Genomic DNA, 27914 nt, shown 5'->3' with positions numbered 1-27914 from the left:
GTGGATTCAGGGAACTGGGGATAGAGTCACTAAAGAGGTTGAGACAGCAGATGAGGGTTGAAGCACTTTTAATCACAGAAGAGTAAACAATAGTATAAACCGTTAACAGCTCACCCAGTGGCTGTTGTCCTCCAGCCCTCAGCTCACCTGCTCCCCCCACCCCACTTCCTGCGTACCATTTGAATAAAGAGCAGGGTATCAGCAGTTGTCTTGTCCCTGTCACTACCAGGTGGCAGGAAGGGGATCTAGCTATGGGCTGCAGCAATCCTGGCCACCCATTTCATGGCTGTCTGTTTGCATACAGCTTCATGCGAAATATTCCAGCTCCAAACAAGAAACAGTGCAGAAACGTGGAGCTAAACTCAGCTGCTCCATTCAGATGGTCAGGGCTCAAGAGCCATGGGCAACCAAGGAGGGGACACTCTGGAAACAGCATAATTCAAGATGCAGCCAAATCTGGGACTGAGGTGGGTTCAGAGGAGACCAGGCAAGGCCTAACGGCCCTAGTCCAGAAATGGCCCCAACCTAGGCAACGAGACTCATGCATATGCACAAATGCACATGCACAGGCGTGCACATACACACACACGCACGCGCACACACAGAGCAAATAACATTACTGAAAACCTGGAGGCTATTAAATACGAAATGGCAGAGTTTTTTTTTTTTAAGTGAAAATATTTGCTTCTTTGATTCTCCTCAGTGCCCTGCACACCCCCTAGTCCCAGGAATGTAGATGTGGGGAGGACCAAGAGAAGTAGGTGGCCAGTGGCCCTACAAGTCCGTCTATGCTGAAGTCCCCATACCAACCGCCTTACTCTTCAGCCCAGTAGCTGCCTCCCATGTGACCATTCACCCGATTGGCACCATTGCTGGAGCTGCGGCCACAGGGGCCTTTTGTGCTGGTGGTTATATCTTCTTCCTCTGAGCTGCTCTCCACATCACTGCGATCATCTTTAGACACCTGGGAGGGATGGGGCCAAAGGTAGGAAAGGTAAGGACAGAACTTTTCTAGAATCATAAGACATAGCCCACAGAGCCCATGGTTGGGCACTGTTTCCAATCTGGCCTACTTTCTGGTGGCACCTGACTCAAAATACCATCGGGACCATAGAGACTTATGAATACCTGCCTGCTTTCTGGGTTTCTCTCATCATCTCTAATTCTGTTCTCAATGAAGTAAGTAGCTGTCTTGGTAGAAGAGTTTACCTTTCAGGACCAGCCTAAAAGAGCTAAAAACATTCACATACCCTTTCTCTTCTACCTCAAAAAGAGAAAAGGCCAACACAACAATACAGGGCTGTTGTCATCACTTCCACTGCAGTTTTGGTTATCTAGAGTCGGAGAAGGCAATGGTACCTCACTCCAATACTCTTGCCTGGAAAATCCCATGGATGGAGGAGCCTGGTAGGCTGCGGTCCATGGAGTCCCTAAGAGTCGGACATGACTCAGCGACTTCACTTTCACTTTTCACTTTCACACATTGGAGAAGGAAATGGCAACCCACTCCAGTGTTCTTGCCTAGAGAATCCCAGGGACGGGGGAGCCTGGTGGGCTGCCGTCTATGGGATCACACAGAGTCGGACACGACTGAAGAGACTTAACAGCAGCAGCAGCAGCAGAGTTTTACTATATCCCCAAAGTTGATCCACAATTGGGTCTTTTCAGCTGTTCTACTCTTCCTGGGCTCAAATGTTAACATCCTATGATGCTTATTTCTTCAATTCTTTCCCTTTTCTTGTAACAGGATTACCTCTCTAGTATCCTGAAGATACACAACATGGTGAAAAGAAAAGCAGACTGGCAGTCAGCGAGACAAGAATCCCAGTCCCAATCATGCTGTTCTCTATGAATCTTCACCTTTCAAACTCAGCTTTTTATTCTGTATTTTCAAGTGAAGGATTTGGATTAATGCAGTGTTTTCCGATCTAAACTATCCTGCATACCAAGCAAAGTATTTCAAATTTTCTAGCATGGACCATAAAAGTAAAAAGGAGAGACACCCAGTGTCTGTCAGGCTTTTGCCCTCCAGAACTGAAGGTTAATAAACGAGTGTTTTTTTTTTTTTTAAGTAAATAAGAGAAGGAGGTGATAAGGAAACAATACTACAATTGCTGTTACCAGAGGGTGGGGTACTTGCTTTGGTTAGCTCTAAGATTCTATGGTTTATTATAGCTATTGACCTCTGAACCCAGATCACGAGTTGATTATCTGATCTTCAGGAAATTTCCACCAGAGGGCAGTGTGTTAGATTTGAGTGAAAGGGAAGCTCAAAAAGGACAGATGGGGGCGGGAAGGGAAAAACAGAAATGGAAAAAAAAAAACAGAGCAGACTCTACTCTTGCCTCAATTTAGGAAAAAGAATCTGGCAACTTGAGCTCCATTCAACAATGCCCCACAAGGTCAGGAGAGAAGGCATGCTCCATACAATGCAGGGAAACAGAAAGGAAAGCAGGAAGGAAGAGAAACACATTCAGATAGACATGCTTCACTGAACACTAGAAGCACAGATACACTTACATGCAAGAGATGAAACTGTCCAGCTCCCACCAGGCATAGAAAAAAGGAAGGAGGTGAGAAAAGAGTGGAGAGTACAGAGTCTGGGTCTAATCCTTCCTGGATAGGTCACCTGGTCAGGGAAGAAAAGCAGGGGAAAAGAGAGATGTCCAGTAGCTACACCAAGATGCACAGGCACACTAAGCAAGTTCTGAAACCAATTAAAGCCATAAGGAACAGTGTCACAAGAGACCATACATTCCTGGGAACATCCCATCCCTTGTCCTAGAGTCTGTATCCTCCACCAGAGCCCCTCCCCTTGGGATTGTATACTACTGAAGGCTGAATCCCTCAGGCTAATCACAGTTTGACTAACTGCTTCAGAATTTGCAAAATTCAGTTATGAGTTTTATCACAGAATAATGCCTTTCTTTGTGCTTTTGGGCTCCTGACGTAAAGTGGGTATTTGAAGCCCTAAAAACCCATCTCACTTAAGACCCTGCCTCATGCAACAGTAAGGGAGGCTGGTACTTAATTCCTTACATAAACTGTATCTTGAACACCACAGTGTGGCCATCTTGGGGTGGCTTGTGAATTACCATACCACTCCTAGGCAATCTAACATCTTGGCTTCTATACAGTTTACATCTTGCAGCTCTGCATATGATTTCCTTTGAAAAAAGGCTTCCATGCTAAAAATAAAAATATGAAATCCATGATGTAGGTAGGTAAGGGGTAGGTAATGGTTGAAATGGTCTCCAAAACCTAATCCTGTTTATTATTTAACAAAAGTCATTCCTGTGGGACAGGAAGAAGGCAGATCCTGCCTCTGACATCTAAGTCATGTGTTAGATTGCTAAACACTCATACTTAGAGAAAAGATGAAAACCTTAGAGCCCTAGGCTTTTTGCTTGGTAATACCCGAAAGAAAGAAGCCATCTTTCACCCTTACCTTTCCTCGGATCAAGGCTTTGAAAGCAATTCGTGCAATTAGGTAAGACCAGATGACATGCAGAACCTGAAGGACCAGGAGAAGGCTGTTGAAAAGCCACCAGGAAGGATAGGGCCCAATCATCTCCCAACTCTCAAAGAGGGTTGTGTTCAGGATCCTATAAGAGGAAGGTCAATGGTCAGATTCTAGAGTCAAAGCCAGACACATAGGGATGAAGTTGAATTTCCTGGAAAGCAGAACCTTGTGTTTTTACCCCATACCTTCTATCAGTTGAAGTTCCAGGGATATTCATGCACAGTGAGAAGACAGTAAAGAAAGGGGCCCCTGGAGTTTTCTATCTTTAGGAATAATGGAAGATATAGCATTCTTAGCAACTGACAGAATAAATCAGATTACTAATCACTTCAAATAAGTCACATTACTAATCCAAATATGCAGAGTATCACAAATTTGGGACAACAATTTTAACAATAACCCTAGGAATAATTCAGATCCTCACGCACATGTAGGACAGCTGATGGCCAATTCCCTCAGACTAAGGAAAATCTCCAACCCAGAGAGTCAATCAATGACTTGTCATATAAAGTCATGAGTATAGAATTGAGAGTGGTTTGGGAGTGGCAGTGGTCAGGGTGGGAGACAGTATAGAGCAGGAAAATAAGCAAAAGCCCGAGACGTCTGTAATCGGTGCAAAAGAAGGCAAAGGAGTTACTTAGGCATAAGATGAGGACTAATCCTCAGAGATACATCAGGAGAGCCATAGCTAAGTGAGTTGTATGCTCTCGGTCTACATCATATACTGCATTAGAAATACTGTACAAGGGAAATGAGGTCCTTCAAGAATCCATAAAAGGTCAGGTAAGTCAAGCAAAAAGCAGAACAATATGTAAGGTTAAGGAACCTTGGTGTCTGTTCCCTAAACTGGTGACCAGTTTATTGTTACATATTTACCACAGCTCCACAGCCCTAACACTTACCAGAATGGATAGATTCCTAGGCGAGTCACCACAAAAACAGCACTGAAGATCACAAAAAGGGTGTCACAGAGACGCTGGTACTTTGCATAATTGGCTAGCTTGGCTGCCTAGAGAAAGAAAGATAAGAATTGAATTGGGGAGAAAGTCAGTTCTCAAATAGGAAGAAAAGTAAAGAGGACTAGTGAGGAAAGAGTCGTTGAGGGGTCTTACCTCCAGCAAGAAGTCTGAGACATCATGTAGACACAAGACCAGCGTTCCCACTCGAACCATGTTGTTGATGTAAGAGAAGGTAATAAGCCCAATGGTGGCCAGGTGATGCACAAACATGATCAGAAAGTCCTAGGAAGGAATGCAAATAGAAGAGGCAGGTAAAGGCAAGGCCACAGAGCTGCTACACAACTCAGTGCCCTGCACTGTTCTCAGAGAATCTCATCCCACCCCTTAAGTTTCATCTTGTTTAAATTCTCCCCTAGGGAGCTGCCTAACATTTCACCCAAAACTCTCTACATCAGTGACTGACCCATAATCTACACTCAATCTATAGCTCAAAACACAGAAAAGAGCAATTTTCTTTGGTAGCTGCTGAACATGTAGACTTCAGATGCTTAGATGATACATAGAGATAATTTCCCAGGTGGTAGTCAGGCATATAAGCCTTAGATATCTCAGATTCCTTGAGCATCTGAGACTCTTCTGCATTGATGAAGGCAATTTCAACAAAAGGGACCTAAGAGAAAGGGGAGGTTTGTGGAGGGGAGAAGCTATTCCAAAACATTTCAGAGAAATGCTAAACAAGCACTTCCTGCTCTCAGATTTAAAGCTCTAACTTCCTCTTGGGTTCAAATAACAAGGTTAGACCCTGAGAAATCTCTAAATACCTGAGTTATTACACACATCTAATAAATACTTCTCAGCCCAGTGAGGGATAGAGTGTGGGAGGAGGCAGGTAAATTGCATCAGAGAAGCAAGGATATAAAGCCTATGCTCTCCATATGGATGGATACAATCATATGTTCTAGCTCTTGAGTTGGGATGAGTTCACAAGTACACATTCTAGAACGTTTTAAAACCTACATACATATTATAAGCCTTTTTCTATGTGTCATGTATTAAAATGAAATTTTAATAAGGAGACCTATGTCTCCATAGGAGGGTGTGTAACCGTCCTGAATAACCAAAGGAGGGTGAGAGGCATTTAAATTATATATCACGCTTCTAGGTTATACAACAACTAATAACCCAGATTAATGTCTGGGTTCTACAATCAGGTAACTCTGATTTATTTTCCTTACCAAAGATAACTATGAGTTAGTGACAGATTAGGGTTAGAGCTGCTGGAATTGCATTATGTCAGGTGGATGCCAATAAAAGATGAAGATTCTGCCCTTTCTGTATACTTACAAAAAACTTAAGTCATTTCCAACTTTGCCATTCTGTAGGCAAGTCAACTCACTTCTCTGAATCTGTTTCCTAAATAACAGCAAGAAAAGGGTAAACTAAAATATGTAAAACCCCTCCCAACTGACATTCTTTTAAGTAAGTGGGGTCACCAAGAAGACAGAACAGAGAGGGAACAAGGGTCACTAATGGCAAAAGTTCTTCTGGAATCGAAGCTTTTCCTGGATCAGGCCTTGTTATCCCTAAGTTTTGACTAGTTTCTTGAGCTTCTATGTGTAAGAACCTTGGAGAAAAACAAAGAAAAGGGTAGTCTTCTTAGATGGTTAACTGTTTTCATCCTGGGCTGCCTTGAATGACTCAAATATACTTCACTAGTCAGGTCTCACTTCTGAGAACACTACAAACAGCTAAAAGTCCCATTGAACCTACTTTCAGCCTCTTTTGTGGTCCTAATCAGGACAGAGAATCCATCACAATGATAATAATGGTAGCTGCTGGAAAGGAGGGTGTCATAAATCAGGGTGTTAAGGGAGCCAATGTCCTTACCTTTCTTTTAATGTCTGTAAACTGAGAAAACATGAGAGACCAATAGAAAGCCAATTCCATGATATAATAGTAATAAAGCCCACTTGTGAGAGGCTGGAAGAGAAAAAGTAGTAGTGAGGATACCAGTTAGTCAAAGACTCATTCCATGTCCCCAACTTTCTCTGTGCCAGCGAACTCATACCCCCGATTATTAAATATTCTTCCTCTCCATCATCTTCCAAGATGTGCAATAGTTAACAGACTTTGCATTGGTGTTGACGCTTAAAACTCTTCCCTTCCACATATACATCTTTGTGTGCTAAATCACTTCAGTCATGTCCAACTCTTTGCAACCCTATGCACTATAGCCTGCCAGGCTCCTCTATCCTCCAGGCAAGGATACTGGAGTGAGTTGCTATGCCCTCCCTCCAGGGGATCGTCCCGACCCAGGGATAGAACCCACGTCTCTTATATCTCCTGCATTAGCAGGTGGGTTCTTTACCACTAGTGCCACCTGGGAAGCCCATAAGCATCTTTGGCTCATCTTTTAGAGATCAGATAGGCTTCCCTGGTAGCTCAGCTGGTAAAGAATCTGCCTGCAATGCAGGAGACCCCAGTTTGATTCCTGGGTTGGGAAGATCTGCTGGAGAAGGGATAGGCTACTCCAGTCTTCTTCGGGCTGGTAAAGAATCCACCTGCAATGTGGGAGACCTGGGTTTAATCCCTGGGTTGGGAAGATTCCCTGGAGAAGGGAACGACTACCCACTTCAGTATTCTGGCCTGGAGAATTCCATGGACTGTATAGTCCATGGGGTTGTAAAGAGTCAGACATGACTGAGTGACTTTCACTTTCAGGGTTAACAAAGACATGACTGAGCAACTAAGCACGTGCGCACATGCGCACGCGCACACACACACACACCACAATCAAATCAGTGTTTCTAGAATTCTGGGCAATTTTCAGGGGATTAAATACACTGAGGCCTTTCCTTCTTCCACCCTGTTAGCAACCCCTTGACATTTTTCTACTTTAGACTACAACCAAGATGCTCTTATGGGATTCAAAAGGGACACCTGAACCAGAAAGCACCTCATTAAGTGCCAGGAAGCTGCTTCTCTTTCCAGCCCAATTAGGGTGAATATCTGGAATAAACAGATCCCTGGACTTCACTGCTGTTGGGGACCCCAAAAATACATACTGTGAACATATGACTCAAAGAGACTCAGTCCCTAATCCCTTAAGAATCTCAAGGGAATGTGCCATCTGCCCTGGGACTGGCGATGCACTCTCCCCAACCCCATCCCCCCCCCCCCACACACACATAAGGCCCCTGTCTTGAAGGGCTCAGATCTTACCTGATAAGGGTAACTGTGCCAGCACTGTCGGGTGTCCCAGAACCAAGGTGACTAAGAGAAAATAAATAATCCAAGTCAATTTTCAGAATTCCCCCCTGGCCCATCTACACCTTTCTCTCTATACTTTGGGCAAAGAGATGGGAAAGAAAATAGAATCCCTCTAGACAGAATTTAGGGATCCTTAAAGGATAAATAAACAATTATACTTTTTTCCTAGAAGAAGAAAGTGCTATTACGAAGAGAGAAACCAGACACAAGAGCAAAGAGAGTGCTAGGATAGCTTTTGGAAACATCATGACCTGGAATATATAGGAAATTGGGAGGCAGGAAGACAATGATTTCATTTAGTAGGAGATCTCTCTGTGCCAAAGATTCAAAAGTCAAAAGTAATCATCTCCAATGGAGTTTCAATTATGTCCTCTGAAAGTGTTATCCATTTCATCTAAATTGTTGAATTTATTACTATTAAACTGTTCATAATGTGGCCTTACTATTCTTTCAATGTCTACAGGACCTATAGTGATAGCCTCTTTTTCTCCCAGATACTGATAATTTGTTTTCTTGTTTTTTTCTAAAGGTTTATCAATTTTAATTAAAACTTTCAAAGAACCAACCTTTGGCTTTAGTAATTTTCTCCATTATTTTCTAATGCCTATTTCATCAATTTTTGCTTTTCTTCTTTTTTTTCTTTCTTTCCTTTAACTTACTTTGGGTTTACTTTGCTCTTCTTTTTCTGGATCTTAAAATGAAAACTTAAATCATTGATTTTAAAGTTTTCTTCTTTTCTAATATAAACAATTAAAGTTATAAATTTCCTCAAAAGTATGCTTTAGCTGCATACCACAAACTTTGGTATGTTGTATTTTCAGCATCATTCAATTAAAAGTATTTTCTAATTCCCTTGTGATTTCTTATTTGATCTTTGGGTTATTCAGGAGAGTTGTTTAACTTATGAATATTTTCTAGATGTCTTATTATTATTGATTTGATTCCTGTTTTAATTCCATTATGGTCTGAGAACATATTTTATAAGATTTCAAAATTTTAAAATTTGCTGAGACTAATTTTATGGCCTAGCATATGGTCTATCTTAGTTGCTATCTTTTACATAGACTTGAAAATAATATATATCCTTCAAAAAAAAAATAAATAAAAATAATAAATAATATATATCCTTCAGCTGCTGGTGTGGTGTCCTATAAATGTCAATTAAGCCAAACTGGTTGGACTGTTATTTAAACCTTCTACATCCTCAGTGATTTTTTTTTTTTTTTGTCTAATGATTTCAATTAAGAGCATTAAAATCTCCAAATAGGATTGTGTAATTGTCTATTCCCTTCCTTCAGTTCTGCTTCCTTATGTTTCACATATTTTGAAACTTAAATTATGCATTTAGAGGAAAATACTGTGGTACAGTAGGGGAAAAAAAAAAGACTCATGATCAAAAAGCCTGAAATTCTTCTTTGACTCTGATAATCAATTGCAAAGCAGGAATAATAGCTACTTCAATGAGTTACTGACTTCATTTCTGTAACTGTCTCCTCCTTGCAAGAATAGGACTTTTGTCAAATGCCTTGTAAACCATCATGTACTATGTTGATTTAATTAATACTATTATTATTAGCATTACTTAAGGAGAAACAGAGTCATGAGGTTACTGATGTCAGGCCCCAGACAGAAGACAATCTATTTAGCTTATAAACCTGGGCTCTAGGCATCACAAAGAAAAAACAAAAGAGAGTAGAGGACAAAGCTCTAAAGGTATTTAACTCTTATCTCTAAGGATGCACGAATGATTAGAACCCAACAGAGAACCAGAGAAAGTTCAGACTCACCGACCAGAGAAATCTAATTCCGTAGCAGAATATACATAAATAAAAAGTGAATCTCCACCTAGATGGGTGAAGAGTAGAAGTTAGACAAACATTTACTCAAAAGAAAGTCTTTGAGCTAAAGAATTCAAGATAGCACATTTGGGGATAACACAGTTATCATAAGAAACTGATGATATAATGTTACCCAAAAAGCCAAAGACATAAAAATCTTCCAGCCTCTGTTTAAAAATAAGATTTCTACAAGTATATACTGGTTTCAGTGAACTTTTCTTCTATATCAGACTCCCTGATGATAGTGCCTATGTTTGGGTTTTTTGGTTTTTTTTTTTTTTTGCATGACAATGAGAAATAGTGCTTGGTGTCCAGAGGATAATCAGTAAAAACCCAGTGAAATGAACTACAGCATGTCCAGAAAAGGGATGCTTCCTATTAAAATGTCAATCTATAGCAAGCTGGAACTATCTCTACCAGGGTATACAAGGGTGTGCATATCTATCTACGTAAGCGAAAGTAGAGGAATTCCTAATTTCTTTGGGAAAGGTGAACAAAATGCAACTACAGCTAGCTTAGGGGCAAGCATGTCTAAGAAACTAAGGGTGACCAGGCTTTCAGTCTCTTCTTTCCAGCCTATAACAGAGTTAGCCCTTTGCATCCATTGACTGTTATCCTAACAGGAGAAGTGATTTCCAAAAACAAAACCTTAGTTCAGTCATACCCCACCCTTCTCCTCTCTCCCCACCTCCTTCCGTACACCTACATGCTTTCACAAAATTTAGTGAGCGTTGGGGGCTTGTCCTGATTCCTCCGATGGCGAAACCAGCATTGGATTTTTCGGACATCCCAGTCTAGTTGCTTTGACAGGCCCTCCAGCCTTTTCTCATCAGGATACTGTAGGCGTATGACCAGAGTCAGAACATTGCTTTTTCTTCAAACCTCTCTCATTAAAGCCCTTTGACAAGCTGAGTGGCAGAGGGGTAGTAACTACAGTGACTTAAGTAATGTTTTTTTTTCCAAGTTTCATCCCCAAAGTCATTTTTATGTAAGAAGTACTATTTTACACATCAAGGACCTTCACCTATACACATACCTATTTGGTTTTCTCCCTCCGGCCCAAATGAGTAAAAAAAAAAAATTAAAAACTCAACCTGGGAGGGAGGTTTAGAGGGAAGGGACATATGTATACCTATGACTGATTCATGTTGATATTCAGCAGAAACCAACACAATTCTGTAAGGTATTTATCCTTCAATTAAAAAAACCTCAAAATCCAACCTGAAAAGGCTATCAGTAACATCTCTATCTTGATTATGCAACTAGGTAATGACAAGAGCTGAAGCAGGGAAAAACAAAATCAAAATATGATGTGTCTTGGGGAGGGGAGTAGGGGTGGTGGTGACTGCTAGGCCTAAATCTCCAATGTATGTAATCCTGACTTATTTAAGGTATCCTAGCCCAAAGGTATTTCCTTGAGTGGATAAAGTTCTCCTAATAGCTCTACGGACTATCCAAACATGAAAGATCATCCCATCCTATCCTTAGCCTTGGAAATACTTACTCTCTATCCTCCCATGCCCTATGGGATGAACCCTAACAAAAATCTTCCTTTTTTTTTTGGCCCACTTACCTTGGTAATAGACATGAACACCTTTTCAAGGATAGCATTAGGTTGTGCCTGATAAGGACCACTGTCCTGGATGCCAACATGGAGTGCACAGGGTTTGGCAATAAACCTGTAATGGAGAAAACCCAAAAGCCAATTCTAAAAATTGTTTGCTAGGCATTAAGCAAAAATCCTGATTAGGGGACTGATAAAAAGAAAAGGGGGAAACACTTGGCAGGGAGCCAGAACTTTTTGATTTAATCCTGAATTCTGCCACTGATTCACTTGAGAAGTGACCTGTTTAAGAAATATTGGAACATAAGCTCTCTTTCCATTTTTCCCTGGTTCCCCTTATCACATTTTGAGCTTTAGAGTAAGAAAGACCTAGATCAAATCATTAGTCTACCATTTACCACCTGTATGAACCTGGGCAACTTATTTAGTCTTGCTAAAACTCAGTTTTTTTTTCATTTGTAAGATAAAAAATAATATCAACATTCTTGCTACTGAACATAAGGCCAACAGATAAATAGCATTACTGACTTTTCCTAGAAGCTTTTTAGAAGTGCAGAATCTCAAACCCCATCTCAGACCAGCAAAATTAGAATCTGTACTAACAAGATTCCCAGGGGATTCATTCATATTCCCATTAGAAGCGGGTCTACTTTACTTGAATCTTGTAGGTACAATGATATAATGTATATGAAGACCCTGACGCAAGAAAGTGCTTAATAAATGATAGTTCTCCTTATATCAAACCATCAAGATCTTAACTGGAGGGAAAAGTAGAACTGAGACTGAGCTCTTCCTAAACAAATATCCTTGGTCATGGTCACCTTCCTGCCTAATCAAAAGACTATGGAAGTAATTAGAACTTTGAAGCTCTGAAGAAAAAAAACCCCAGAAACTACAAAGAGTGGTAAGAAAGAAATTACCTATTAGTACTCAGTTCTAGTCCCAGATCTACCAATAATAAGACACATAAACTTGGTCAAGTCACTTAATAATTGAGTTTTGGTTTTGCCATCTAAAGGAGATGATGTGTAAGATTTTCTAAGATTCTATGATGATATCATTGATTATAATTAATTTATAACTTTTAGATTTGAAAATTGAGGAATTATTCCTTGGCTCTTTAAGAAAGATCTCCCTCTTTTCCATAACCAAATATTTCTATGAGCCTCAGTTCTAAGAAAAGCTTTATGTAATCACTTTCAGAATAAGTCAAAATCAGTTCTAACTCTCTTAGCATCTTAGGGAGTTGTATGATGAAATAATAACTGGGAGGTGTAAGATGGAGTGCTCTTGACCTATTTTATTTATCTGCATTCAAATCCAGAATTTATCTCTAAGGGAGGGACTGAAAATAAGAAGCTCTGTTTATTATCTTTCTCTGTGAAAACTTCTTTTACCTTTATCACCAAAGTTCCCAAGACATGGGGAAACACTGATTCAGAGCACAAAGTAATCCACATCTGTAACCCATTCTTCTCTTTTACACAAGTAGTATAAAACTTTCATTCAAATACCAATGCTAATAGAAACATTAGTTTATATTTCCTGGTATATAATTCTGTGTACAAACATTTTAAACTCCTACCCATTTTAAACTCCTTGAGAAGACAGAGAATACTGCTTTTGTATTTACCAAGGTTCTGTGCTCAATAATTGCATGCTGAGTGATAGGTGTAGCTTGCTGTTGGATCCAACCCTTGCTGTTGGAGCTCAGTTTGGACCCAGCACTGATCAGTATCCAGAAGGGTAATTAATTAAGGCAGCAATACTTGAGACTTCCCTGGCAGTTCAGTGCTTAGAACTTCATGTTTCCACTGCAAGAAGTGGACTTCCTTGGGTGGGTTCAATCCCTGGTTGGGGAACTAAAATCCCACAAGCTGCATGGTGTGGCCAAAAAAAAAAAAAAAGGTAGCCATTCTTTGTTGTTGAGTTGGTGCCATATCACATCTGAGATAAAAGCACTGAATCATCTCTCATTTATGTTAACTGAATGAAGAAGTAGACCTGAGAACAAAAAAGTCTTTCCAATTCTTATTCTTATTCCCTGAAGCAGGCCTCTTCCTTAATCCAGTCAGATTAAAGGCCCTGGGGCTAGGCAGATTTTACCAGCTAATAGACTTCATGACAGTTACCTACAGAATGAGGATGAAAATATCTGCTCCACAGGGTTATTTTAAAGATGAAATGACATAGTTACAGTAGAGCTCAGTCATATCTGACTCTTTGCGGCCTCATGGAGTGCAGCACACCAGGCTTCCCTGTCCATCACCAATAGCGGAGCTTGCTCAAACTCCTGTCCATCGAATCGAGGATGCTATCTAACCATTTCATCCTCTGTCGTCCCTTTCTCCTGCCTCCAATCTTTCCCAGCATCAGGGTCTTTTACAATGAGTCTTCCCATTAGGTGGCCAAAGTACTGGAGCTTCAGCATTAGTCTTTCCAATGAATATTCAGGACTGTTGTCCTTTAGGATTGATCTTGCAGTCCAAGGGACTCTCAAGAGTCTTTTCCAACACCACAGTTCAAAAGCATCAATTTTCAGTGTTTAGTTTTATGGTCCAACTCTCACATCCATACATGACTACTGGAAAAACCATAGCTTTGACCATACGGACCATCAGGAATTGACATGATGTATGTCTACCCAGTAACTGAAACTTTGTAAACATTCATTAAAAAGCAGCTATTATTATTTTTACTAGAAACAGTTTTGTCTGGGTACTCCCTGATGGTACCTTGAACAAAGTGAGAAGAGCAGGAAATCCTCTTTCACACAACAGGGACAGGTTTCTACCCTGACCACTTGGGTGAAGCCAAGATAACTGCTTTATTATCTAGACCTTGAAGCAGACTTAATATCCTAGAGCTGTCATAAGCTCACATCCTGTCCTCATTAGTTCAGAGTTCAATGAAAGACACAGTTCAATGAAAGGCATCAAGTCAGTGACAGCTGGACAGACCTTAAGAAAATCTGCTTATTTGACGAAATATTTATTGGGCACTGATATTGTACCAAAGCATGAAGCACAAAACCCACAATAAGGAATTATGATTGAAAAAGAACTTTTCCTGTGTTAAAAAAATTCAAAACAGGGGAATTCCCTGGCAGCCCAGTGGTCAGAACTCTACACTTTCACTGCAGAGGGCACAGGTTTGACCTCTGGCTGGGGAACTAAGATCCCACATGCTGTGTGGCACAGCCAAAAACAAGCAAACAAAAAAACGTTTCAAACCCGAAATCTGAACAAAACAAATACTAGTCATGCATTCATTCCGTATCACTTACCTGGCATTTAGAATAACAGAAAATAGGTATCTAGGTTGGTCTAATTCCAAAGAGCCTAGAATTATCATTCATCATTTCTGCTAGATCAGCACTTCTCAAAGTGTGCCTGGAGACTTGTGACATTTTTCAGGAGCTCTGCTCTGCAAGGTCAAAATTATTCTCATAATAATTCTATAGTTTCATAACAGTTCATTTCTCTCTCACTCTCTTGTAAGTGTACACTGAAAATTTCCACAGCTTACATGACACACAGCCAAGAGACTGAAGGCAGAACTGATGAGAATACAGCTGCTAGATGACAAAAAGACTCAAAAATGTAAAATAATACTATTTTCACATTTTTTTTTGTTTTGGGAAAGTGCTAAATTTTCATAAAGCATTAGTTAACATTACCAATACAATATATTGTTATTTATAAGCAAATGAGTAAATACTTTAAAAAACTGTTTAATTTCTAAAACGGTACATATTGATAGTTATTATCCATATAAATAAAAACTCTCTAGGGTTCTTGATCATTTTTAATAGTGTAAAGGAGTCCTGATATCCTAGTTGAAAACTACTGTCCTGGATAACATAGAGAACTCAACTTATCTTGTGATTTTCTGTTCAGTCTAGGATCAATCTGTTGCCCAAGTTTTAAATAATTTAAAGACCAGACTGCCCTTTGCCTGAAGATCTGAGTAAGTAGGCATTTAGTGGTCTACGGTGGCAAACTACTCCTTTCTACCTGCCACACCAGGAACATGAGTCTAGTGATCCAAACCCTGATTGTAATGTATCTATCGTGCTCCATAGAGATCATTTCATTCTGCCCCTTTCTTGCCCTCCAGATACATGGTAGCAGCTGACCTAAGCCTGGGTTAATTTAAGATTAAATTACTCACCACTTTGCTCTTACATACTAAAGACAAGAGCTGGACCAACAATTCTTTGTGACCCACTGCAACATCACTGACGAATATGAACTATATACAAATATATTTGAAAGTCTAGATTGAGTTTCTCAACTAATGTATCATGGCAGATAACACAGATGGGCCATACTTTTTTCTTTTTTAAGGCTCATTTACTTTTAAAAATATTTATTTATTTATTTATAGCTGTGCTGGGTCTTTGTTGCTGCTTGGGCTTTTCTCTAGTTGTGGTGAGTGGGGGCTACTCTTTGTTGTAGTGATCAGGCTTCTCATTGCGGTGGCTCCTCTTGTTGCAGAGCACGGATTCTAGAGTGCATGGGCTTCAGCAGTTGCAGCGAGTGGGCTCAAGAGTTGTTTCTGGGCTCTAGACCACAGGCTCAATACTTGTGCTGCATGGGCTCAGCTGCTCCTTGGCATGTGGGGTCCTCCCAGATCAGAGATCCAACCTGTGTCTCCTGCACTGGCAGGCAGATTCTTTACCAATGATTCACCAGGGAAGCCCCGAGATGGGCTATGCTTATGTCGAGATGTTGCTTAGCTCTCAGGGTGGTCCATGGGGTGGACGGTAGCTAGAAACCCTGTCTGTAGCCTTTGGTCTCACGTACCCATTGTGCATGCACATATTATTTTCTACGTGTGCAGCAACATGATTGAGTTGGGAAGCACTGGCTTAGATCAATTCTGGAAAAATACAAAAATGTAAAAACTGATATATAAAAAAGAAAAATAACCATCAAAGAAACAGAAATAGACAACAAGATGAAGACGGGAAAAATACAATAAAAAGAGAAAGGTCTTATACAGACTGATGAAGATGGTATATCATTAAATGAAGAGTACTGAGTAACTAAATATTTTGAACCTGAATGCTCTACCCATTCATCTTCCCCCCTCACCGCCCGCCCACACACACACACACACACACACACACACACACACACGGAGAGATGAAAGCTGAGATATTTAAAGGTAAATGTGGAGTTCCATAGAAAACAAATTCAGAAAGTCCTTTCCCTTTACAACTGAATTCTTTTTCCTTCCTTCCATCTTTCCTTCCTCTCTTTCTGGCCACGCCACTTGGTTTGTGGGATCAAGGACTGAACCTAAACTCTTGGCAGTGAAAGTGCAGAGTTCTAACCGCTGGACTGCCAGGGAATTGCCTACAATTGAATTCTTAATAAACCAATCACATAAAAAATTTGAGCAGCTTCTGTAGAGTTGAAAGGGAAGGAGAAAGTAAAAAAGATACTGAGGCAGAGGGAACAGCATGTGCTAAAGAAGAGATAAGAAAGGGCTTAGAGAACTATGCAATGTACAAATTGGGAGTGGGGGTGGTGACAGTGATAGGAGAAAAAACTACACAAGTAGTTAGGGGCCAGATCACAGGTGCCTTGCATGTTATGTTAAGCTTGAATTTCATCCCACAGTTGATGGAGAGTCGCTGAAAAGATTTTAGGCTATTGTAAAAAATTCATGCTAGATGTCATAAAGCACTGAACTAAGGCTACAGAAATGGAAAGGCAAGGCTGGATTCAACCTAAGGTATGGCAAGAAAGTGAAACTGATAGAACTTGGTGACTGGGTAGATATAAGAACCAAAAGAAAAAGAACCAATAAAAAAATCAAGGGCGCCTTCTATGTTTCCAGATTGGAAAACTAAGTTGATTATGGTGCCTCAACCAAGTAGAGAATAAGATAAGAAAAGCAAATTTAGGAGTGAAAGATGAGTTGTCTGTATACTGATTTTGAAGTACTTGTGGAACATTGAAATTCAACAGTCTAGTAAGGCAAATAAACCTGGAAAAGGGGCTTAAGATAACATATACACAAAGATATGAGAAAGAAGAGAGAGAACGAGAATATAGGTAGTAGCTAAAATTATGAGGGTGGATTGACTGCATAAGAAAGGAATATAAACTAAAGAGAATGAAGGTAAGAATACTAGGAAACACAACATAAAATGTGAATTTAGTGGGTGGGAAGGTCCGAGGTGGAGTCGTATCAAATGAGGCAGAGATCAAGTAAGACAAGGACTTCAGTATCCACTGGATTTGGCAATTTAGAGACCAGTGATAACCTTCACTAAATAAATTCCAGTGAAATGGAGACTCTAAAGGACAGTAGTGAGTTAGAGCAGTAAAAATATAGAGAGGAGAAAAAAAGAAGTGGAAATAGCTAGGGCTCTCCCTTAAGAAGCTTGACTAAGAAGAGAAAGGAGCATCTTCACCTAGTGCATCAGAACCACTTTATCTAAAACTAATATCCCTGTGCTTTAGATCTATTCTCTTCCCGATCAGAAATTTCATTCTATTTAGTCCTTCTTTTTTCCTATTATTTTCAGCTTTGTGCTTTCAGCTTGTTTCTCCTCGGACCTTGAATATGCTCAAGTTTTCCCATCCTAACACAGCTCTTCCTGTCCCTCACACCCTTTGGCTCTCACCATCTCACAACGAAAGTTCTTGAAAAAGTTCTCTCCTCATGACTTCTCTTCTAACTCCTACTCATTCCTGAACCCTCTTGTGTCTCTCATCTGGCTTCGGTCCATATTCTCCACTGAAGCTGCTCTTGCCAAAGTCGTTAATGATCTTACTGTGAAATCAAATGGATACTTTTCAGGCCCCTATCTTACCTGACAACTCAGTGCCCTTTGACATTTTGAGCATGCTTTCCCCCTTGAAATGCTCTTTTCTCTTAGCTTCCTTTCTGTCACACTTTCCCCAGTAGAACTAGATTTTTTAGTATGCACTGCTAGTCTGGACAATGTGCTATGTACTTTGGACAAGTTACTTACTTTTCTGGTTGTTTCAGTTTTTTCATCTGTAAATGAGGAATAACTACAGTATCTACCTACTTCATAAAGTTACTATGAAGATTTAATGTTCAGTACTTAGAATGGTGGCTGCGACAAAGTGAGTACTTAGTAAATGCTAACTACTGATATTTTCAGGGGCTTCCCAAGTGGCTAGGTGATAAAGAATCCACCTGCCAATGCAGGCAAGTCGCCTCACCTTGCTGGCTCCTCACCACCTCCATCTGGGCGGCTGCCCCTCTTCCCAGGAGGTGATGCCCGCATGTGCACACTGATATGATCAAATACTGTATGGCTATCATACCTCTTATCTTCTTTTGGGTTTCTTCTTCCTTTCTGTTATTGTTTTTCAGTCGCTAAAGGTAGCTCGTGCTCAGCTGTGTCCAACTCTTTGTGACTGACTCATAGACTGTAGCCCGCTAGGCTGCTCTGTCCATGGGACATTTTTCCAGGCAAGAATACTGGAGTGTTCCTCTTCCAGAGGATCTTCCCAACCCAGGGACCGAACTTACATCTCCTGCTTGGCACATGAATTCTTTACCGCTGAGCCGTAAGGGAAGCCCTTAGTTGCTAAGTCCTATCCAATTCTTCTACAGCCCCATGGACTGTAGCTGGCCAGGCTCCTCTGTCTACAGAACTTCCCAAGCAAGAATACTGGAGTGGGTTGCCACTTCCTTCTCCAGGCAATCTTTCTGACCCAGGGACTGAAGCTGTGTCTCCTGCTTGGCAGACAGATATTTTATCACACTGAGCCACCTAGGAAGCCTGCCTTTTCCAAAAACAGTTTCCTCAGGGTTCTATGCAGATTCTTACTTTATTCTATACACTCATCCTGGGTGATCTAAGTCAACTATGGCAGAGAGTCTGAATGGTCCACAGACCCCAGAGCACCCCTGAGACACACTCTGGGGGCCCATAAATCAAAACTGTTTTCATAATACTATTAAGACATTCTTTGCCTTTGTTATGGTGTTGACATTTGCAATGATCATGCGAAAAGAGCAATGGTGGATACACTTAGAGAACCTGAGCACAAATCAAAGCAGTGGCACCCAACTGTAGGAGTAGTTACTATATTCTTTCTTGCTATAGCCCATTGGTTAACAACAACGACGCCAGTTTCACTAAAGCATGCCCTTGATGAAGCAATACAAATGATTAATTTTATTAAATGCCTACTCTTGGGACTTCCCTGGTGGTTCGGTGGCTAAGACTCTATGTTCCCAATGCATGGGGCCCAGGTTCAATCCCTGGTCAGGGAACTAGATCCCACATGCCCCATGGGATTTTTTGCATGCCACAAGGAAGATCAAAGACTGCACATACCACAACTAAAACTCAGAGCAGCCAAATAAATAAACAAATATTTTTTAAAAGCCAATCCTTGGGTACATTTTTAAAAAAGTAGTCTGCAGTAAGACGGGAAGTACACAGAAATCACTTTTACAGAATGCCAAGGGATACGGCTGTCTCAGCGAAAGGCACTCGTTTGACTGAGCTGTATGTTCGACTAAATCATTTTTTTCGAAGAACACCATTTTTACCCACAAGAATGATTGACAGAAAAACTAAGGTTATTCAGGACCTGCGTACTTAAGATACATTTTCTTAAAAATTAATGAAAAAGGCTGTTACTTTAAAAAAACAAACATTCTTTCCATTGATAAAATTCAAGCTTTTGTGACAATTTGAATTTTAGAGAACTCATATCTGCCTTTGAGCTCAACAACATCCCAATACATACTTCAAGGCTTTTCTAATGAGACTGTTAGAATGAGCTAAACTATATGATTTTTTTAAGTATCATATTAGGAAATGTACATTTAAAAGATCTGTATAACTTAGGGAACCAGTATTTTTTCAAGTGACCAGTACATGACATCCATTCAAAGTATATAACAGACTGGTGGATTTTAACCTGAATGAAAAGCTCATTGATATGGTTTCAGATTCCACAATGCAACCAACCTTTCTTGTGTTTTGGCATAATAACAAAGATAAAATACCTTCCCTTTCCAATAACATATCTGTGTAAAGTCAGCTTTTACTTATATACTTCAACCAAACCAGCATATTACAAGGGATTGAATGTAGAAGCCAGAGAGGAAAATCCAGCTATCTTCTAAGCTAGACATCAAAGAGATCTGCAAAAATATAAAATCAATGTTCTTCTCATTATTTTTTGTCTGGAAAATTCTCTTTCAAAAATGTTATTTATGTTAATGTAATAGGCTTATTTTTGTTATTTTTAGTGAAATAATAAGTATATCTCTTAAATTTCTCAATTTTGATTTCAAATATGAAAATATTGATAGGTATATGTAACCCACATTTACAAAACATTTTTGGGATCCTCAAAAGTTTTTAAGAGCAAAAAAAGTAATGCTGAGAAGATTTACAAATTTCTAAATTATACTATTTACTCATTTACATGCAGTTGACTCCCAGCCATATATTATTTTGTATATTCCCTAAACATATGCATCCATATCAGTGTATTTTTCTGAGTAAATTCTTAAGAGGACAGGATTTGCTATGTACAAGCAAATGTGTTCTACACATTTGTTGTACATATATGTGCTTGCTGTGTACAAAATACTGCACTTCTCAGGGACACCTAAACCACCAAATCCAAAATTTCTTGCATGGTCCATGCACAAGTAATCTTTGCAGGTTTTTTAAGGACTATTTTTTTTTTTTAATTGGCCAATTTGCTCTTAAAACAAAGCAGAAACAAACTACAAAAAAGAAAACCTTTATGACATATACTATCCTAAGCCACCACAAGGCATACACTGGATTATACCAGACTATTCTTCACTTCCATTCCCATCAGTTAGCTTCACTTAGATCTATAAGAATTAAGATGATTAACAACTGTGCAATTGGATGAATCTACTTGGTACTGTCATGAGAAAGAAGGGATCAACATTCCATTTACACCTTAACCTTATTATGAAGGAAATAAGTCTCGAGATTAAGAATTACTTATATATTAAAATGTATCACTGACACAAACCAATTTAAGACTAAGTTGTAGTTTTATTATAGAGTAGCTAATAAGTATTTTTATAGAGCAGCAGTTCTCAAAATATTGCTGGACAACAGCTGTGTGTGATTGAGTGTGCTCTTGCTCAGTTGTGTCCGACTCTGCAACCCCCATGGACTGTAGCCCAAAAGGCTACTCTGTCCATGGGATTCTCCAGGCAAGAATACTGGAGTGGGCTGTCATTTCCTTCTCCAGGGGATCTGCCCGACCCAGGGATCAAACCCACATCTCCCGCACTGGCAGGTGGATTCTTTACCACTGTGCCATCTGAAGAACAGCTGCAGTTCCCTAAGACTCTCACTCTTTCATAACTCTTCCTTTTCCAACTATGTACATTTTTTTTTTCATTAAACATATTTACCTTTTTACATTTTTATTTCATTAAACATATTTACCTTTTTTAAGTGGATGAGTAATTATACTACTTAACACATTTGCTTAAACCAGAAACACAAATGCATGCCAAATAAGAGACAGATTAAACAGTTAACAAAAAGCTCTCTCTTAAGAAGTTTTTACCATCCTTCATAATTCAAGAAACAAGTGCTTGTTAGTGGGACATTAAGCCTATATTTCAGTTAATAATGTTAAAAAAAAAACAAGTCTACCTCTTCCAAACTCCCATGACTTAACCCTGTGCACACACTCATTACTCTATTTTATTTATTTATTTTTTCCATTACTCTATTTTAACCACTGTTTTTCTTGTTTTCTTCCTGCAGGTAGGCACCATGACTTACTTTTTTCACTCTTGGCACACAGTTTGATATCTAGTATACACTAAGTTCTCAATACATAATCGTTGAAGAATGAACAGGTGAACAAATGGGTAAAAATTTAATTCTCAACTAAAAAGATAAAGTGTTTCAAGGAAATGTGCCACCTGTCCTCCTGAGTCATAAGATAACCTACCAGCTCCATGTGAGAGGTCACTGGTTTCTGGAGAGTCAGTAGAAATTGAAATTAACTAATTTCATTCTATAACTGGAGACTTTCCCCAAGAAGTATTAAAAACAACTACAACAATATGATTTAGTTTGAGACCCTCTGTGCCTATAATTGAGACTTGTTACAAATGCTGACACTAACTCAGAGCTACAGACTATAAGTAATACCCTTTTTAAGAAACTCCATAGTTTTGAGAAGAATATAATAGTGTCATTATTCTTATTGCCTTATCAAGGCTGTGTAGCACTTCATGTACTTGACAAACTTGTTTGTTTACAGATTATTAACTACTCCAACTGAGGTGATGTATACGTGAAAAAAAAACAACTCTAAAGCAATGCTTGGCTAGCATGCACGGTTAACCAACAATGACTCAAAACAGACTATACCTAGTTATTTAACTCATTCAGAAAAAGATTTACATTAAAAAAAAAATCCCATTATTACTATGAATTTTTTTTTTTTTAGAATGCCCCATTGTTTAAGCCTGGCCCAATAAACTCAGGACAAATCACCTTCTGATGCTAGAAAACTGAATCAAATGTCAATCTATATTAAAATTCTCTTCTCAGTTATTAATACTTGTTTGAATCACTATCATCAACACTAGTCAACAGAAATAATGTGAGCCATATACATAAATAATTTAAAATCTTTTAACAGCCACTTTTAAAAAAGTAAAAAAGAAACGGGTGAAATTAATTTTGAAAATATACTTTGTTTAACTCAATATATCCAAAATATGATCATGTCAATATGCAATCAGTGTTAAAAACTGAGATATTTTACATTCTTTTTTTTTCCTGTACTAAATCTTCAAAATTTGGTGTGTATTTTACAATTAGATCACATCTTAATGCTGACCAGTTGCATCTGAAAGCCCCCAAAGCTAGTAGCTATTGTACTAGCTGGTGGCTACTATACTGGAAACCACAGCACTAGATAATTCACAGAGAATTCTTCATATCTAGGAAAACTGCCTTTGTATCTAGGAAAATTGGTTTCAGATTTTTTTTGGTTAGTTAAAAGTGACTATGGTTAACTCCTTTTGCAGTAACATCCCAATTAACTTTCCCAAAGATAAAGTACGAGTAGATTTAAGTACAAGAGCCCAAAACTCAGTGAATTCTTTAGAAGGCAGCTTTATCAGCCTAAAACTATTTCTGATGAGGAAGTCAAAATACGTGTATCTCCCTTTCCCACTCTAGAAGAAAGGTACAGACTTCCCTTGATGCCTCCTCTTCATTAATTTCTTCTTTACCCATCTAGGAGACCCTAGTTTTCTGACTCACAAAGTGGCTAAAGCAAAAGTATCTGACATGTTTCTTTTCTGAGACACATATATTGTCCCAGGAACCTGACCTTAGTCGTGACAGTATTCAGGGTTGTCTGCAGAACTTCAACACCCACTGCACAGAAAGGGCTGGGGAAAGTCTTCCAAGAGAGAAAGGCTTCTGATTATCTGGAGCTTAGTGAGAGGCGGATTCTCAGATAAGGGCAGAGTTACATGGTTGGCCTTCTCAATCTCACTCTGCTGGATCTGCAAACCTGATTCAACTCTGTGATATACCTTTAGGGATGCAGTGGAAAGGGAAGTCTCCCTTACAACCTAGCCAGCAGCTGTATCCATTCTTCCCAAAGTACCTCTCCAGTCTGGAGGACCAACTAATTCTGGATCGCAATGTTGGAACATGACATGGACCTAGGAGGAGGGCAGCTGGTCTGTCAGAAAGAGGAGAAGTCCTTCCTCCACTCAAAGGAAGTGGGGAAGAATGGGGGAAAGAAAAAGAAAAAAAAGGCAGCATGCAGCAGAGGTAGCCAGACTTACAAGAGGAAGATGAAATGAGTGGTTAAGAAATGTGTACACACACGTGCATGCGCGCACACATACACACGAGTCACTGCTTTTGTTTCTAGTTACAAGATAGGCCAATACGTGAGTCTGTTTAGTGCCCTATGCCAGAGAATGGTATCAAGAAAGCTCCTTAGATATGCCAGTGAGGCTGCCTTGGAGGTAATGACAGTAAAGGGGATTGGAATAATGAATGAGCAGCAAGGAGAGGTATAATCTATCTCCTGTATAATTTACAAAACAATTTTCTCCTGGCAACATAAAGCCAATACAATATTCAAAATAAATGAGCCTATGTAGCTCTAATGGTATCAATATTAAGTCTCAAGCTCATATTTGATGCCAAGGAATAAGTGCTCAGGGACTATGTAGACATTAAATTTCAAACAATTTTACCTTTAAGGTCCAATTTAAGACACGCCAGACCTAGCTTGGACTATTCATTCTCTCAAGTCTCAGTCATTAATATCATAACAAGTTTTAAACAACAGGTGGAAGAGTTTCTCATCTCTCTTTTGACAGGATAAAAGGGTGGCATGAGTGTGTGCATGGGTAGTGGGGAGAAAAAAGAAACTGGAGAAAGGTGCATAACATGCAAACACAGTATGGTGAAATTTAACTAAGGAAATCATCTATTGCATGCTGAAGATCTAGATTCTGTTTACTCCTCTGGGTATTTGAGTAGGCAAGGGTGGATCCTTCTCAAACATTCAATCAGTATTTACTGACCACATCTAAGGTATTTTGCAAGGTGCAAGCCACCACAATGCAACCACTCAGCAGAGGCCCACAAAGGAGAGCCTCCATTCTTGGGTAGGACATAATCTACCATCTGCAGTTCTTTAGTGAAATAGCTAGATACATTTATTTATGGTCAGGTGCCTTTCAAATCATCCCTATCAGATGAGGTTGCAGCTCTCCAGGGAAAATGGGAACTTAAAAAAATAAATGCTCTGTGTGGCTGATGAGAAGAAAAAGTAAGAATAAACTGTAAACTCTATTTATTCTTTAGGATATTCTTAAAACACAGAGATAATTTATCAAAGGGCATAGTGTAAGACATTAAAATATGCAGGACAATTTGAAGCAACAAATGCAAAGTTCAAGTCAAACACATTATATTAAGTAACCAAGAATAAGATGAACATGGATCTGTTCTCCAAATCCTAGAATACTAGGAACAGCAGTATTAAATCTTAATTCTTGAAGGGAAGTTTAAGGAATGGGAGAAGTGGCCATATCGTACAGTGGAAAGAGAACGGGGCTGAGGAAAACAATCTGTATCTTGGTTCTACCTCCTCCTTCAGGTGAGTATGCAACATGTGAAAAGCTGAAAATGTTTCTAAGCCTTAAGTTTACTGTTTATGTAAAAGGAAGCTGGAGTTCTAGCTCTTACAGCCTATGGTTATCATATGAATCATTTTTAGAAACTAAGTAGTTAGGACTTGGGAGAGGGAAATGGCAACCCACTCCACTGTTCTTGCCTGGAGAATCCCAGGGACAGGGGAGCCTGGTGGGCTGCGGTCTATGGGGTCGCACAGAGTCGGACATGACTGAAGCGACTTAGCAGCAGCAGCAGCAGTTAGGACTTGGGAAAGAAGAAAACATAGGAAAGAGACTAACTGAACCAATATTTCAGCTGTAAATTCTACTGCTGACTAAAGTGGTTTGATCTTAAAGAGAAACAAAATAGCAAGACTGCGGCTAGGGTTAAACTTTCCTAAGATCAAATATGAGATGAACAAGGTACCTATTCTTACTGTCCAAGAAATATCATACTAGAATGCTTTCACATCAGTATTCCCACCCATCCCTTCTCCCCTGACGCTGGAGCACCATAGAAACATTCGGATAGAATTCCCGCAGGTAAAAAGGATCCTTTCCAGTGGCTGTGCCAGGGGATATGTAAGTCTTCACAGTCACCTGGGGGAACTCTTTGGAAATCTGAAAATATATGCAAGTTTATATAAAATAAGTGTTTATAAGCAACAAGTTATCTCCTCTTACCACTAACCTGGGGAAAACTTCCATATTGTTAAACATTTATATGAAAAGCAGAGAATCTTTTGCCTAGGATGATGAACTTTTTTTTTCTTTCCTGAACTGTGTATCTCCTTTTCAGTCATTATCCTTTCTCTTTTTTTTAGTTCTCATACACAGGTGCTAAGGTACCTGGACCTAGTTTACTCCCAAGAGGGACAAGCGGTTTGTGCCTCCACCTCAGGAACACTTAATATTATGACTATACTTAAAGAACTGCAATGCTAAGTTCCCGAGGACCCACAAAAGGCATTTGGTTCTTTTGGTTTCATTTGCTTCATTTAAAAGCATCTTTATTTTTACACTTGAACCTTTGGTAGAGCACTCTGATGAAAATACATAAACACTGTGAATAAATGGATGAATGGTGGGCAACACATAACACATTTTTGTGTCAGAAATAGTGGGCAAAGAAGTAATCCAAAACAGATTACTATTAATTTTTCAGACAGTAACAGAGTAGTCTATCTGCAATATATGCCCATCCTCGAAAGGGCATTTTTGCTCTAGATACTGGCCAAAAGAAGGCAAGATGTCAAAGTTCCACCCTCATTACCCGAGACCTATGCATAAAGAAGTCATCCTTCCAGAGGGGTGAGTAGACTTGGTCAAAATCACCCATTGCTACAAGTTCACACTGTAAAATCACCACCACATCAAGTTCTCAGTGAGTATCTTTATCTTAGCAGACAGGAGCCACTCACTCAAAGAAAAGTGAAAACACTTTTGTCAAGAACACATGGTCGCTGAGAAGCTGGCTCAACACAACAGTCTTATAAGCCCTAAGGCTGTCATCTTTTCAGTTTTATCACTCCTCCTTCCATTTCAGGTCTCCAAGGCTCGTTCTGCAACTCATTTGACATCTTTTCGTGCTCTGGAAGCCTCAGGCTCCACCACACCCTGCCAGATTTCTACTCTTACGAGCTCTGGCACAACTTTACTGAAATACACACACACACACACACGTCCATGAGTTGACGAACCAAGGCTTAGGGCCTAACTAATCCTGTGCCTCTCAACTCCCAGAAACTAAAGTGCCTCACAAATCTTAGCTTCCCATGAACCTGCTCCTTTCAGCTTGGCTCTTGACGGCCCCAACTAGTTCTGGTTCTCTTAGCCCTTTCTTGTTTCCCGCCTCGGGTTCTCGGTCGCAGCCCACATTCAACCTGTTTCCTGGTCTGCAGAATACTTGAAGGTTGGGGAGAGGCCTATGAGACACCCCCCCAATGACCTCCGGGGTCTAAATCTGAATGGGTCCAGCGTCCCCTGAGACTCGCATCCTTTTAATGTCTAAGCCCCAAGTCTTTACCTAGGCTCCACGACCACCGCGGCCACCCTCCAAGCATCTCCCGCGCGGCCCGGACTCTCCCAGGCCCCTGCTTCCGGGCTTTCCCTGCAATTCGTCTTCCGGTCCCGGACCTCGGTCTTTCGCCCTGGACTGCTTCACCAGCCCGCGCCCCCGGCCCTTTGCACCGCTCGCCCGCGGGCTCTCACCGCTCGAAGAGCAGCCTCACGGAGAACACTCCCGCCGCCAGCGGGAACACCGAGAGGATGTGCCGGGCCCGCGGGTAGCCGTAATCGTCGCCCTGCCCCTCGAAGTCGGCCCAGCTCACGTTCTGGGGCAGCCAGAAGCGCTCGCTCCACAGCCAGCCCCACAACAGGCCCAGAGCTCCCGCCGCCGCTGTCGCCATCTTACGCCCGCCCCGCGGCCCCCGCCGCCAAAGCTTCAGCTGCCGCCACAGCCAACGGAACCCGCGGGGAGGCGGCCCCGGGGCGGGGCCGGACCGGCGGCCACCCCCTTCCGGCCCCTTCTCATCCCCGGCACGTCTCAGCCCGCCTCCTCTGCAGGGCCGGGTCTC

At 40.4% G+C, this 27914-nt stretch overlaps 1 protein-coding gene across 2 annotated transcripts; it reads right to left on the bottom strand.

Moving 5' to 3' along the window:
- Nucleotides 1-51: 51 nt before the first annotated feature.
- CERS5 (ceramide synthase 5) lies at nucleotides 52-27914 on the bottom strand. Of its 2 annotated transcripts, XM_020908176.2 has the most exons (11): nucleotides 27550-27914; nucleotides 11164-11269; nucleotides 10297-10427; nucleotides 9540-9597; nucleotides 7705-7755; nucleotides 6370-6462; nucleotides 4636-4764; nucleotides 4426-4532; nucleotides 3449-3605; nucleotides 2521-2629; nucleotides 871-964 (listed from the first exon to the last, which is right to left on the bottom strand). In XM_020908176.2, exons 1-11 carry the CDS (start codon nucleotides 27744-27746, stop codon nucleotides 957-959), a joined length of 1146 nt encoding a protein of 381 aa, XP_020763835.1. In that variant the 5' UTR covers nucleotides 27747-27914; the 3' UTR covers nucleotides 871-956. The 2 variants fall into 2 exon arrangements, with proteins under 2 accessions (XP_020763834.2, XP_020763835.1); XM_020908175.2 differs by lacking the exon at nucleotides 2521-2629 and having other exon boundaries at nucleotides 52-964; nucleotides 27550-27912.

The sequence above is a fragment of the Odocoileus virginianus genome, chromosome 24 (assembly GCF_023699985.2).
Source record: "Odocoileus virginianus isolate 20LAN1187 ecotype Illinois chromosome 24, Ovbor_1.2, whole genome shotgun sequence".
In the NCBI taxonomy this organism is placed as follows: Eukaryota; Metazoa; Chordata; class Mammalia; order Artiodactyla; family Cervidae; genus Odocoileus; species Odocoileus virginianus.
Note: the sequence above shows the minus strand (reverse complement) of the source record. Positions and strands in the feature narration are given on the sequence as shown.

Excerpts from the sequence above, each read along its gene's own strand:
- CERS5 (XM_020908175.2), bottom strand. The coding sequence starts at position 27,746 with ATGGCGACAGCGGCGGCGGGAGCTCTGGGCCTGTTGTGGGGCTGGCTG. Across the intron at positions 10,428-11,163 it reads TGTTCATGTCTATTACCAAG|TATCCTGATGAGAAAAGGCT; the intron begins GTAAGTGGGCCA and ends ATACGCCTACAG. Across the intron at positions 7,756-9,539 it reads GAATTAGATTTCTCTGGTCG|TCACCTTGGTTCTGGGACAC; the intron begins GTGAGTCTGAAC and ends ATTTTCTCTTAG.